The sequence below is a fragment of the Somniosus microcephalus genome, chromosome 25, assembly GCF_052327205.1.
Source record: "Somniosus microcephalus isolate GS21.2 chromosome 25, FLI_Smic_1.0, whole genome shotgun sequence".
NCBI lineage: Eukaryota > Metazoa > Chordata > Chondrichthyes > Squaliformes > Somniosidae > Somniosus > Somniosus microcephalus.
Window position 1 is genome coordinate 39,292,830 of NC_141011.1, and position 12,969 is coordinate 39,305,798.

The window sequence follows — 12,969 nt, forward strand, 5'->3', positions numbered from 1 at the left end:
TCATAAACCCTAACGTAGATTGTGTGTGGCTGTGTGTGTGTGTCCTCTCCCTCCGCGTGTGATGTTGTTCGCTGAATCAGAGGATGCACTGCTTTATAACAGGTCTGTCAACAAGATGTGACAGGAAAGTGTTACAGGAAGTAAACGTGACACTTACAGGAAGTCTGCGCTGCACTCAAGACTTTTAATATGGTTAAATATCTGCAAAATAAATACTAATTTAACATCTCCAGCTTAAATCTAAACTTGTCTGCAAATGCTGTTTTCGCTGGGTGTAGGGCAGACTTTCACCTTGCTCTGTGCCAGCTATAATGGTAATGCAACATTTTGGAGGGGAATAAATCACTTTAAAAATGCATTTTTCTTTTGTGATATACACCATCTTCTGAGCCGGAGGTACCTGCACCAAGGCTGACCTTGTGCTAGACTTGCCTGCTAGCAGTTGTGCAGAAGTACTTTGCGATGACTTTGCCATTTTTCTGCTGTCTGATTATCTTCCTGTGTGTCTGACCTCCACTCGGGGCTTCTCTTCCCCTCTCCCACTCCAAACACACTGTAAAGGAAAGTTGCCAGTCAGTGGCAATATACTTTGGGTAATGCCCTACAGCTGCCGCATCCTCACTGTAAATGGGTTTGATGTGATGGAAGAAGCTTCTGAGTCTTGCTTTGCTGTATGGCTTTTACAAGACATGTCTAAACAGCACTTCAGTGGATCTGTTTGCGATTTCACTCCAAGCTTGCCTGACATAGCTGCCTTCAAATGCAGGTTATTTTAGCCAGTAACTCAGGACCAGCGTTAAATGATGTTACCTGCAGCGAGTTGGCAATAGTTACAGAGAGGATTGCAGCGATGGATTCAGTCATCAGGTATGCAACATGACAGAATTGCATCCACCAATGCCGCCTTTGGTTTAGGTAAAAGAAAGGCTTTACTTGTGCTGGAGCAGTGCTGATATAATTTTCTTTGTGGCATTTGGGTGAATTTGCAGTGCCATGGAGAAAGAGTGGGACTAATTTGGATAGCTCTTTCAAAGAGCAGGCGCAGGCACGATGGGCCAAATGGCCTCCTCCTGTGCTGTATGATGCTATGAATCCTGGAACTGAGCGCAGTTGGTGAGCGCCATCTGCTGGTCACATGGTCTTGTGTACAGTCAATTCCAGTAACTTGGTTGGTTGACCCTAGCCTGGAAAGTGAGGACGAGACCAGGCTCGACTAAGACGCCCTCCAGCTATCGAATAGCCTCCTGGCCCACACACCGTCTAGGCTCACGCGTGAAGGATGTACATTTGGGCCCGGTCCCAGACAGTTCCTGACGCTTCTGGAACTATACCCCAGCGTGAGTGCACTTTCAGTGGAGGGAGGGGAGCGGAGGTGAACAAAAGATTTACTGTCCAGTCATAGCGCTGAGATTTAAACACTAAGGCCTGGAATTCCCACCACGTTTCTCCTTTAAGACGCTCCTTAAAACCCACCTCTTTGACCAAGCTTTTGGTCATCTGCCCGAATACCTCCATATGTGCCTCGATGTCAAATGTTGTTTGATAATCGCTCCTGTGGCTCGGTGTCAAATGTTGTTTGATTACACTCCTGTGAAATGCCTTGGGATGTTTTACTACATTAAAGGCGCTATATAAATGCAAGCTGTTGTGAGATCGGTAGAAACCGCAGAGAAATGGCTAAAAATGGCCTCTTTAACACCGTTTCTCCAGGTTTCTGCTGAAGTTAAGCCAGGAGATCCCTGCTTAGATTCAGTGCCTGTGACTTTAGGGTCGGTCTTTGTTGCTGTTGTCGGCCCATCCTTGGCCCTGTAACAGTTTGCTGTGAGTCTATATGTAAGGTTCGAGCTGGTAACGGCACTTAACTCTGCTCCTGTTCCTCCTTACAGGACAGCTTTACAGGAAGGTAAATTATTACTGGTTCAGAGTGGCTCCAGTTCACCCTGTCTAGATCTGAGGTAAGTTTTCTCTTGTTGCCCTATCTTTTTTAGAAACCTTATTGAATTACCTATTGTCTGTTCCCACCCTATTGTCTGTTCCCACCCTATTGTCTGTTCCCACCCTATTGTCTGTTCCCACCCTATTGTCTGTTCCCACCCTATTGTCTGTTCCCACCCTTTCTTCAAAAGCCTCCTTAAATCTTACTTCCCAACAATGCTTTCAGTGACCCCTCCTAACCCTTCTCCCACCACTGCTCAGTGCCCGGTTATTTTTGCCTCTGTGAACTGCTTGGTAAACATTTTATTTTGTTAATGGTGCTAAGGAAGTGCAAGCTGATTGCCCTCATTCTATGAACTTTGACTTTTGCTGCGGTATAGTTCCTTGGTGCCAGCTACTCTCCATTACCTTGCCCATGTGAGCCTCCTTCTCTTTCTCTATCTCTCCCTCTCTATCTCTCCCTCCCTCCTTCCCTCTCTCTCTCTCTCTCTCTCTCCCCCTCCCCCTCTCTCGTGTTCTCATTCTTTTTCTCTGGTTTTTCTCTCGTACTGTTGTCTCTTGTGCACAGAGGTGACTGGATAATTAGAAACTGAACCCTGGCTTATTTATTTTTCCTTCACAAAAAAACCAGGGCTGCTGTCCCTGTCGTAGCATCCAAACTGCTGTCCCAGTTGAGGCCAGCTGTCTGGTAAAATTCCAGGGACGTTCTGGTCTGTGCAGCTAAGTTGCCTGTAGCAACTGAGCCATTGGAGAGTTGTTGCCTTCTTAAAAAAAATGCTACTGCTATGCCTGTGCTCCCATGGGCTGAGTAAATTGCTGTCAGTTCTGCCAATATCCACTGGGAGGGGTGTGACAGGGAACCTTGTTTGCTTGTGTGCTATCCTTCACTCTTTCAGGCCTTTTCTTATGGGGAAAGCCTGTTGAACCCACTCAGCACCTCTGTGTGTCAGCCCGAAGGAGAGCAGGAACTTACCATGTGGCCAATCGGGAGTGTGTAACCTGAGATTTAAGTGGATTTTAAAAATGTTATTTAAAAAAAAAGTAACATGCATTTGTCATTTTCACGCTAGTTGAACTGAAAACATTGAACTGTAAAAATGTTACATTTTGCTCTGGACTTTGATTAAACAACATAGCATTAGTGTGAAGTGCTGGAGGGCGCGGGTCTGTCTCTGGTGTTAGTGATGTAGGTGATGGTAACAAAATGCATTGGTTTAAGTGCACTTTTTTTTCTGCATCGTGTTCTGTAAGCTAAGAGAATGGTGGGGTTTGTATCCAGGACAGTATGATACACGGATCCAGTGGTGGTGCTAAGGCTTTACAAAAAGAAAGCACTTACATTTATGTAGCACCTTATCGTATTTTTAGGATGTTGCGTAGTGCTTCACTTGTTATATTGCAAAGTGCAGCCACTGTTGTTATGTAGGTAAACACTGCAGCCAGTTTGTGCACAGCAAAGTCTCACAATCAGCAGATGAGACAAATGACAAATTATTCTGTTTTTGGTGGTGTTGGTTGAGGGAAGAATGTTAGTCCGGGCACGGGGAGAACTCCCTGCTCCTCTTCAAATCCTGCCATGCGATCTTTTATGTCCAGTTGAACAGACAGGGCCTTGGTTTAACTGCCCGTCTGAAAGAAAACAGCTCTCAGTACTGCACTGATGTGTTCAAGTGCGGGAGTGGGACTTGAACCCACAACCTTCTCAATCTGACAAGAGTGTTACCCACTGAGCCAAACCGACAGCGAACAACTGACCAATTGTGCCAATTCTTGTGTTCAAGTCCAATCACTACAACACAGAAAAACAACCATGCTATGGAGACGATGTAGAGAAAGGCAACACGACTCCCCCGCCCCCCCCCCACCCCCACAGTGCGAGGGGGCACAGGCTGTGAAAGATTAGAGAGGATTAAGCTCGCTGGTGTGGAAAGGTGGTTAAGTGGCGACACCTCATTGAGGTAATGTCGAGATGTAGGATCAGAGGATGCAAATATTAATTGGTGAAAAATACACGAGAGAGAAATCCTGAAGAACGAATTCACTCAAATGTTAGGAATGTTGTGCAGGGTGGGGTAACGGAGGGAGTTCGACATGCAGCTGATGCCACAGTGGGAGTGGGCATTATTGCCAGTGGAGGAGGCTGGAGCGTTGTTTAATGGATAGGATGAGCATGGGTGGGTCTGATGGAGTTTCCCCCACTTTTGCTGTATGTTGATATGGGAGAGTCTGGGTACTGGAGGAACGAGCTTCGATGGGCTGACTGCCTATCTGTGACTTTCCTTCTGTTGATAGTAGCAGGATAGACAACACTGAAGTCTCTTTTCCCCCCCCCCCCACCAATGTCAGCCTTGGCGTAGAGGCTAACGGTGGTCTTTTATGTCCCTCTCTCCCACAGTCGGCTGGACAAAGGATTGGCAACGGTGGTCTGGGAGAGGAAGACGGACCTGGTGATTATCGAAGGCATGGGTCGAGCTATTCACACAAACTATTACGCTGCACTGCGTTGTGAAAGCCTCAAGCTTGCCGTCATCAAAAATGCCTGGTTGGCAGATCGGCTTGGCGGGAGAATCTTTAGTGTGGTTTTCAAATATGAGATGGCACCAAAGTGAAAGTGAGGAGGACCTTGCTGAGGAGAGACTTGACACTGCACTGGCACCGAGATGTCCCCTGTGGAATGTAATTGTATTTTTTTTTCTGTGACTATATATTTGCAGTTTGGAAAAAAATGTCAATATGGATCAGCAAAGCTTTTGTGTCAGAAGCAATAATATATATTATATATGTACAGCATCCATATCCTTGTTTTAAAAAAAAACGTTTATTGTATAGACACAGTATTTGTGGAAACGGACATTGTTTTGCTTTTGGTCACTCAAGACAATCAGGTGAAATGTTATCCCTTTCGCAAGCTGTTCTCTTGAAGAGATCCAGTTAAAGGATGGTGCGGCCTGCAGATGCCAGTGTTGTCATTAGGGTCCTAGTAAAGTGTAATGGTGCACGGGTGACATTTTCATACTGTGCCCACTTGGAACTGTGCGAAACACTCAGTCGAACAATTACAAATGTCCTTCAAGCCTTGAATTATATCTAAAGAGAGAAGTTTAAGCTATATAACACTAGGAGTACAGTACTGGTGGGTACAGGTCTATCACTACAACACTAGGAGTACAGTACTGGTGGGTACAGGTCTGTCACTGTATAACACTAGGAGTACAGTACTGGAGGGTACAGGTCTGTCACTGTATAACACTAGGAGTACAGTACTGGTGGGTACAGGTCTATCACTACAACACTAGGAGTACAGTACTAGTGGGTACAGGTCTGTCACTGTATAACACTAGGAGTACAGTACTGGAGGGTACAGGTCTGTCACTATAACACGGAGTACAGTACTGGTGGGTACAGGTCTGTCACTATAACACTAGGAGTACAGTACTGGAGGGTACAGGTCTGTCACTGTATAACACTGGGGTACAGTACTGGTGGGTACAAGTCTGTCACTGTATAACACTGGGGTACAGTACTGGTGGGCACAGGTCTGTCACTGTATAACACTGGGGTACAGTACTGGTGGGTACAAGTCTGTCACTATAACACTGGGGTACAGTACTGGTGGGTACAAGTCTGTCACTATAACACTGGGGTACAGTACTGGTGGGTACAAGTCTGTCACTGTATAACACTGGGGTACAGTACTGGTGGGTACAGGTCTGTCACTGTATAACACTAGGAGTACAGTACTGGAGGGTACAGGTCTGTCACTATAACACGGAGTACAGTACTGGTGGGTACAGGTCTGTCACTGTATAACACTAGGAGTACAGTACTGGAGGGTACAGGTCTGTCACTGTATAACACTGGGGTACAGTACTGGTGGGTACAAGTCTGTCACTGTATAACACTGAGGTACAGTACTGGTGGGCACAGGTCTGTCACTGTATAACACTGGGGTACAGTACTGGTGGGTACAAGTCTGTCACTGTATAACACTGGGATACAGTACTGGTGGGTACAAGTCTGTCACTGTATAACACGGGTACAGTACTGGTGGGTACAGGTCTGTCACTGTATAACACGGGTACAGTACTGGTGGGCACAGGTCTGTCACTGTATAACACGGGTATAGTACTGGTGGGTACAGGTCTGTCACTATAACACGGGTACAGTACTGGTGGGTACAGGTCTGTCACTGTATAACGGGTACAGTACTGGTGGGCACAGGTCTGTCACTATAACACGGGTACAGTACTGGTGGGCACAGGTCTGTCACTGTATAACACGGGTACAGTACTGGTGGATACAGGTATGTTAGTGAGGCTGGTAATGGAGGAGTAATTTGAGACTGCACAAGAGGTTTCTATTGAAGTATATTGCATTGTGAGAATAGTTTTCCCCACCCCATGGAGTATTGGTAACAATGAGCCAGATACGCCGAGTGACAACATTGGGTATATTCTGCCAACTGGTGAGGATTATGTAAAAATTCGTTTTATCGATCTTTTGGTGTATCAGATTATAGATACCCAGCAGCACCAAATGATCATAACCTGTAACAATTAAATCATAACAGAATTTTCACCTGATTGCAAATAATCAATCAGTTGGAGCCTATTTGAGTTGATGGCTTAGATTGGCTTTTCTAAAGAGAGTAGCTGGTTTGTTTGATCATCTGTTTTAGTGATGTTGGTTGAGGAATAAATATTGTCAAGGACACCGGGGAGAACTCCCCTGCGCTTCTTTGAATTAGAGCCATGGGATCTTCTGTGTCCACCTGAGAGGGCAGGTGGGGGCCTCGGTTTAACGTCTTATCCAAAAGACAGCACCTCTGACAGTGCAGCACTCTCTCAGTACTGTACTGGGAGTGTTAACCTAGATTTTGTGCTCAAGTCTCTGGGGTGGAACTTGAACCTACAACCTTCTGACTCCGAGGCGAGGGTGCCACCCACTGAGCCACAGCTGACACCTGTACCAGAAAAGCATCCTGAACACTGCAGGTAAAGTTTGTCTGTGATCTGAAACGGCTGGCACAAATCTCCAAGCAATCATTCAAAGTTTTTAAACTAAAACTTGTTTTGAACTGCAGTGTGCGTCAGCCGAGCCCGACATCTGCTTTTTGCAGGAGTGACCATCTACTTGGAAGAATCAGTGTTGTATGAATTTTTCTCGCTTTAAGATACGAGCGATGTGCTGTTATAAAAGGCTTGTTGGGTTGACTTGCAAGTATTGCATTAAATTGCTGGCCCTTATTGTGTTTCAAAGTAAGCAATGCTCAGTACAAGAATTGTGCATAGTTTTGGGCACCTCATTATAAGAAGGATATAAAAGCAATGGGAAAAGGTGCAGCATAGATTCAGCAGCATGTTCCCAGGAGCGATGGTTACAGTTATGAAGATACTTTAGACAGGGGTTTTTCAATGGAGCTGTGAAGGTTCAAAGGAGTGCTGACGGAGGTCTTCATTATGAAGGGTTATGGTCAAGTAAATAGTCATGGGTTGTTTCTATTGGTCGGTGATATAATGTGAGGGGCCAAATTTAAAATAATCTCAAAGAATTAGAGGGGCCTGCCAGCACTTGCTGACTGGGCTCACATACAAACTGTGACCACTTGGGACCAGCTCCCAGAGGGTGGTCAATTTCTGTTGACCTGTACCCCTGCATGAATCTGCACTGTCAGGAAAGGTGGGGGGTGGGGGAGGGAATTAAAAAAAAAAAAAAAAAAAAGTTCAAGGGTGTAACTTGCTATTTTTCTGAGCTGCTGTGACCAAAATGGGCCAGTTCTGCCTCCTTCCCCCCCCTTGAAGACTTGAGATCCCTGGGTACTGATTGCCTGTTGATAATGTCGGTCACTACAACTGACCTTTGTCCTCAGGGGAACTATTTAAAGGGGAAGTGCACTCTCTTGACTTGCACTGTGATCCTAATTGGCATATACGCTTATGAGGCTGTTCAACCCTGCCTCTATAGCTTTAAAAATGACTAAATTAGATGTAGCCTGGGAGTAGACATTTAGGGTAGAATTTCTCACCCAAGCCCACTGTAGTTAATATTGTTCATGGCTAGTTGTTGCATGGCACAGTATTTCTATCGTTGTGACTGGAGTGTCATAGAATGATACAGCACAGAAGGAAGCCATTCGGCCCATCGTGCCTGTGCCGGCTCTTTGAAAGCTCAATCCAATTAGTCCCACTTTCCTGCACTTTCCCCAGAGCCCAGCAACATTTTTTTCCTTTTCAAGTATTTATCCAGTTTACTGTTGAATCTGCTTCCACCACCCTTTCAGGCAGCGCATGAACAATGTCAGCTACAGTGGGCTTGGGAAGGAAAGGGTGAAAGGAACTGAAACTGCCTTACTTTACTGCAAATGTGGGATCTGCTGCATTAAGCAGCAGAGTTTAGTAATTGTGCAAGCCCACACTGCCTCTGGCAGGACTTACTTGAATGAACACAGGAATGATTGTTAAAGGATCATGGAGTAGGTTTTCAGCATCAATTCTCATGCGATTGTTCTTTTTTAAAATATCTTTCCAGAAAGCTCAGACTTGCTGCTTTACGGTTCCACAGGCGCAAGCCGCACCTCGACAAGCGACCATTCCTCATGAGTGCGCCTAGACAGTGCGTCTCCGCTGGCTATTTGACCGTGGGAAACATCACAGACGAGCTTGGTCCCGGCCTCGCCCAATGTGTGTGCACACTCGCACTTTTCTAACGGGAGTTACCAGACAGCAATCATGCGCAGGAATCCTGGCTGGTTTTCCCTCACCCGTAACCCTGGGGGAGCTTGAACCAATTTACCTTGTACTGCCACCGTGGCTGAGATCAGCTTATTCAGCATTGATCAAACCTGGGCTCTTCCCGATCTCTCTGGCTAAGTGTCGCAACAGGCACAACCAAGACACTGAAGGAGCTTTTTATTTTTAGGTTAAATGGAAATAATGATTTTAATGACACTTTAATCATGCCTTTTTAATTTAGAACCAGCATCTTGACTCGCTAAGATAGTTGCATATAATGGCATCACAAGGCCCGGCCAGAATGAAGATGATTGGGTAATTCGCCCGTTAATCACTGCTGTAAGTAACTGGGATTGATTTTACGCACATAATTTGTATTATGTAACTATCCTCCACACAATGCATTTTGTTGGAGAAATAATCCTGTTGTACTCTGGAGACTCTGCTGTAGTTTTGGTCATGAGTTCAGAGACTCTGAATTAAAATGGCAAGTCCTGCGCTGCCTCCAACTCATTGGCTGACATAGTGATGCCAATATTCACTCTGTTTCTTTTTAAGCCCCAACTGATTATTGCTTTGATCTCTTCCTTGTTGAGCCAGGCAAGTGTCATAAGAAAGTGGCGTGGTTTACGAGACAGTATGGAAAAGGTGCATCGGCAGCACTCCTTCAAATTAAACTGTGACTGTAGGACAGGTTCAAGCTGGCAAAAGTAACTTTAGAATGAACAACAGGGAGTTCTTCACACTAAAAGTGACGAGCAGGTCAGGTAGTGGGGGCGCAATTCATTTAAGAAGCTGTCAGATGCTGTGACTTGGGGAGAGGAAACCTTTAAGAACATAAGAAATAGGAGCAGGAGTCGGCCATACGGCCCCTCGAGCCTGCTCCGCCATTCAATAAGATCATGGCTGATCTTCTACCTCATCTCCACTTTCCTGCACTATCCCCATATCCCTTGATTCCCTTAATATTCAAGAATCTATTGATCTCTGTCTTGAATATACTCAACTTTCTGGATGGATGAATTAGGATGGGCCCTCATTGTATTGAAGACCCAAATAGAGGAATCTTTATTTGCCGTTAAGAAATAAAGAACAAACTTAAAATTTATGCAAGGTCATGCCAAAGTGCTTTATAAGAAATGTATTAAACAGCTGCCACAAACAGCAACTTGAATGGCTGACTGGTGGTGGTGGCGGTTGAGGAAGGAATGTTGAGTAGGACACCAGGAGAACGCCCTGCTCTTCTTAGAATAGTGCCACGGGATTTTAACATCCACTTGAGCAGGCAGTTAGGGCCTTGGCTTAACGCCTTATCCTGAAAGGCAGCACCTCTGACAATGCAGCACTCCCTCAGCAGTGCACTGGAGTGTCAGCCTAGGCTATATGTCCAAGCCCATAATGGGGCTCAAACTCGGGACCTTCTGAGCCAGAGATGAGAGTGCTACTCACTGAGCTGAGCAAGCACTTGCAATGAATATTTGAGATGCTCCATTAAATAACTTGTTGGTAGCCAGCCATGAAATCTGATTTATATTTGGTTAGTCAGTTAAAAGTCCGGCCTAACCACACGGCTCTGATATAAATTTCACTTTATGATTGAGTGGTGCGGATTCTTTATACACCATTTAATTTTAACACAAGTTCTTAAATTATAATCAGTATTTTGTGGCTCATTAGGGTCTGGGCAGTAAGCCCAAACTGTACTGAGCTATATCACCTAATTCATCCTCGTAGTAAGAAACTGCAGAAATCGCACTCTCTGCACTGCACCCTCTTCCTATGTTGGGAATCTCCTTGCAGAGTGAAATTTAAAAGAAAAATTAAGAGGTAAGCAGAGTAAAGGAATTGTTTCTCGTGGGGGGGGGGGGGCGGAGGGGAGAGGTGCTACTTTTAAACTTGCAGCATTAATTGAAAATTGATACAGGCTGCTGTAACAGGCTGCAGCCCTTCGATGTTGCTGATCAGGCTGCCCTCCCTGGGTGAGCCTGTGGTCCTTGCACGTGCAGAGTCCTTTCATGATGGTGGTTAATAATGAATGAAACCAACTGAGGAATATTAGCCTGAATGTGAAGGATTACGGGGCAACGTGTCGGGGACGGGGGATTGTACTGCTTTATATTTCAGTGTCGTGCATTGATCCACGGAGGAGGGGAATAATCTGTCACTGTAGATAATCACAACAGTGAAATGTAAAGCAATATTGCACCACTATCCCTTCCAGATTTACCGCTGCTTGTTGTGGTCAACCTGTAAGTTGCATCATGTGCTTTAATTAAGCCATAAGTTAATGAATTCATTAATGAACAAGGCAGTAGGTAGCATATGCAGTAGACATGAATTGTCTGTGAGAAGAGTATACATTTTGCTGCAGCAATGTGGACAGGGTAACCTGCAGCAATGCGGACAGGGTAACCTGCAGCAATGCGGACAGGGTAACCTGCAGCAATGCGGACAGGGTAACCTGCAGCAATGCGGACAGGGTAACCTGCAGCAATGCGGACAGGGTAACCTGCAGCAATGCGGACAGGGTAACCTGCAGCAATGCGGACAGGGTAACCTGCAGCAATGCGGACAGGGTAACCTGCAGCAATGCGGACAGGGTAACCTGCAGCAATGCGGACAGGGTAACCTGCAGCAATGCGGACAGGGTAACCTGCAGCAATGCGGACAGGGTAACCTGCAGCAATGCGGACAGGGTAACCTGCAGCAATGCGGACAGGGTAACCTGCAGCAATGCGGACAGGGTAACCTGCAGCAATGCGGACAGGGTAACCTGCAGCAATGCGGACAGGGTAACCTGCAGCAATGCGGACAGGGTAACCTGCAGCAATGCGGACAGGGTAACCTGCAGCAATGCGGACAGGGTAACCTGCAGCAATGCGGACAGGGTAACCTGCAGCAATGCGGACAGGGTAACCTGCAGCAATGCGGACAGGGTAACCTGCAGCAATGCGGACAGGGTAACCTGCAGCAATGCGGACAGGGTAACCTGCAGCAATGCGGACAGGGTAACCTGCAGCAATGCGGACAGGGTAACCTGCAGCAATGCGGACAGGGTAACCTGCAGCAATGCGGACAGGGTAACCTGCAGCAATGCGGACAGGGTAACCTGCAGCAATGCGGACAGGGTAACCTGCAGCAATGCGGACAGGGTAACCTGCAGCAATGCGGACAGGGTAACCTGCAGCAATGCGGACAGGGTAACCTGCAGCAATGCGGACAGGGTAACCTGCAGCAATGCGGACAGGGTAACCTGCAGCAATGCGGACAGGGTAACCTGCAGCAATGCGGACAGGGTAACCTGCAGCAATGCGGACAGGGTAACCTGCAGCAATGTGCAATTAACCCCTTAAGTCAAAGACTTCAGACCTTGTAACATACTCCAGGTTACTCCTGCCAACCTCAGGGCAGCACAGTCAAGTAGGTTATATTCTGATTGGAACAGTGGATTCCTATTTAGACGGAGGATTTTATATTGTGACAGTATTAAGAGATGTAAATAAAAATGGTCCAAAGTATCCCGGATTGGCCCAGGCTGCACGACACGATGTTGGCAGAGCACACTCAAACCAAGGGAACAGATTGGAAAAGGGAAAAACCTTGCTGTATTTTATGTGATCAACTAGTTAACACCATGTGTATAAATTAAATATAGATTATTTTGGAAGGAGCATTTGGTTTCTGTGATTTTTGCCTGTGTCTTGATTTGAAAAATATGCCAAGTGTATAAATGGTCTGGGTTTTTATCTGGTTTCTCGCCTCTCCCAGGAGATCACGTGGTTTCAGGTGGGACGGGGAGTGTATATATTGGGATACACAAGGTATCACCATTGTATGGGACAGGCTTTACATACGAACGATGATGGACAGGTAAACTCTGCCCCCTTCGGTTGGAATTCATTGATCCCAGGCCTTTTCCACACTTGACTGGACTACCTCAGAATAGATTTTAGCAGAAAAAAATCATAGGAATACCCACTATGTATGTTTTTTTTGTGTTCATTTTTGCTTTAGCACACTCTCCTACTCTTTGTCCCATCTGTCTATCCTAAAATCTGTCACACTTCAAACTCTCAGTTATTTACAGAAAGGCAGCCGTCATTTCATGTTGGGTTTCATCCTGCAAACCCTGGAAATGAACAACCTTTTTAAAAAACCTCCCCTAAGCCAAGGTACATCAACCTTGTTTATAATAAATAAAGCTCTTTATTGTTTAAACAAGACTGCCAAACTCATAAATAAAGTCACAAGTAAAATGACCACAAGTTAAGTTTAGCAAAATAATGTACTTGGTAAAAGCGTG

General features: G+C 45.8%; 1 protein-coding gene across 4 annotated transcripts in view; it reads left to right on the forward strand.

The window, feature by feature from the left end:
* Nucleotides 1–11,156, forward strand: part of pank4 (pantothenate kinase 4 (inactive)) — a 71,714-nt gene extending 60,558 nt beyond the window's left edge. For 2 of the 4 annotated variants that reach the window (XM_085967243.1, XM_085967244.1), the window contains 3 exons: nucleotides 767–867; nucleotides 1,887–1,955; nucleotides 4,331–4,727. In XM_085967243.1, the coding sequence (XP_085823369.1) occupies nucleotides 767–867; nucleotides 1,887–1,955; nucleotides 4,331–4,544 (384 nt within the window). In that variant the 3' untranslated portion in view covers nucleotides 4,545–4,727. Of the gene's footprint in view, nucleotides 1–766; nucleotides 868–1,886; nucleotides 1,956–4,330; nucleotides 4,728–8,907 lie in introns of those variants that run through there. The other 2 variants (XR_015073539.1, XM_085967245.1) reach the window with 2 other exon arrangements.
* The last annotated feature ends 1,813 nt before the right edge of the window (nucleotides 11,157–12,969 follow it).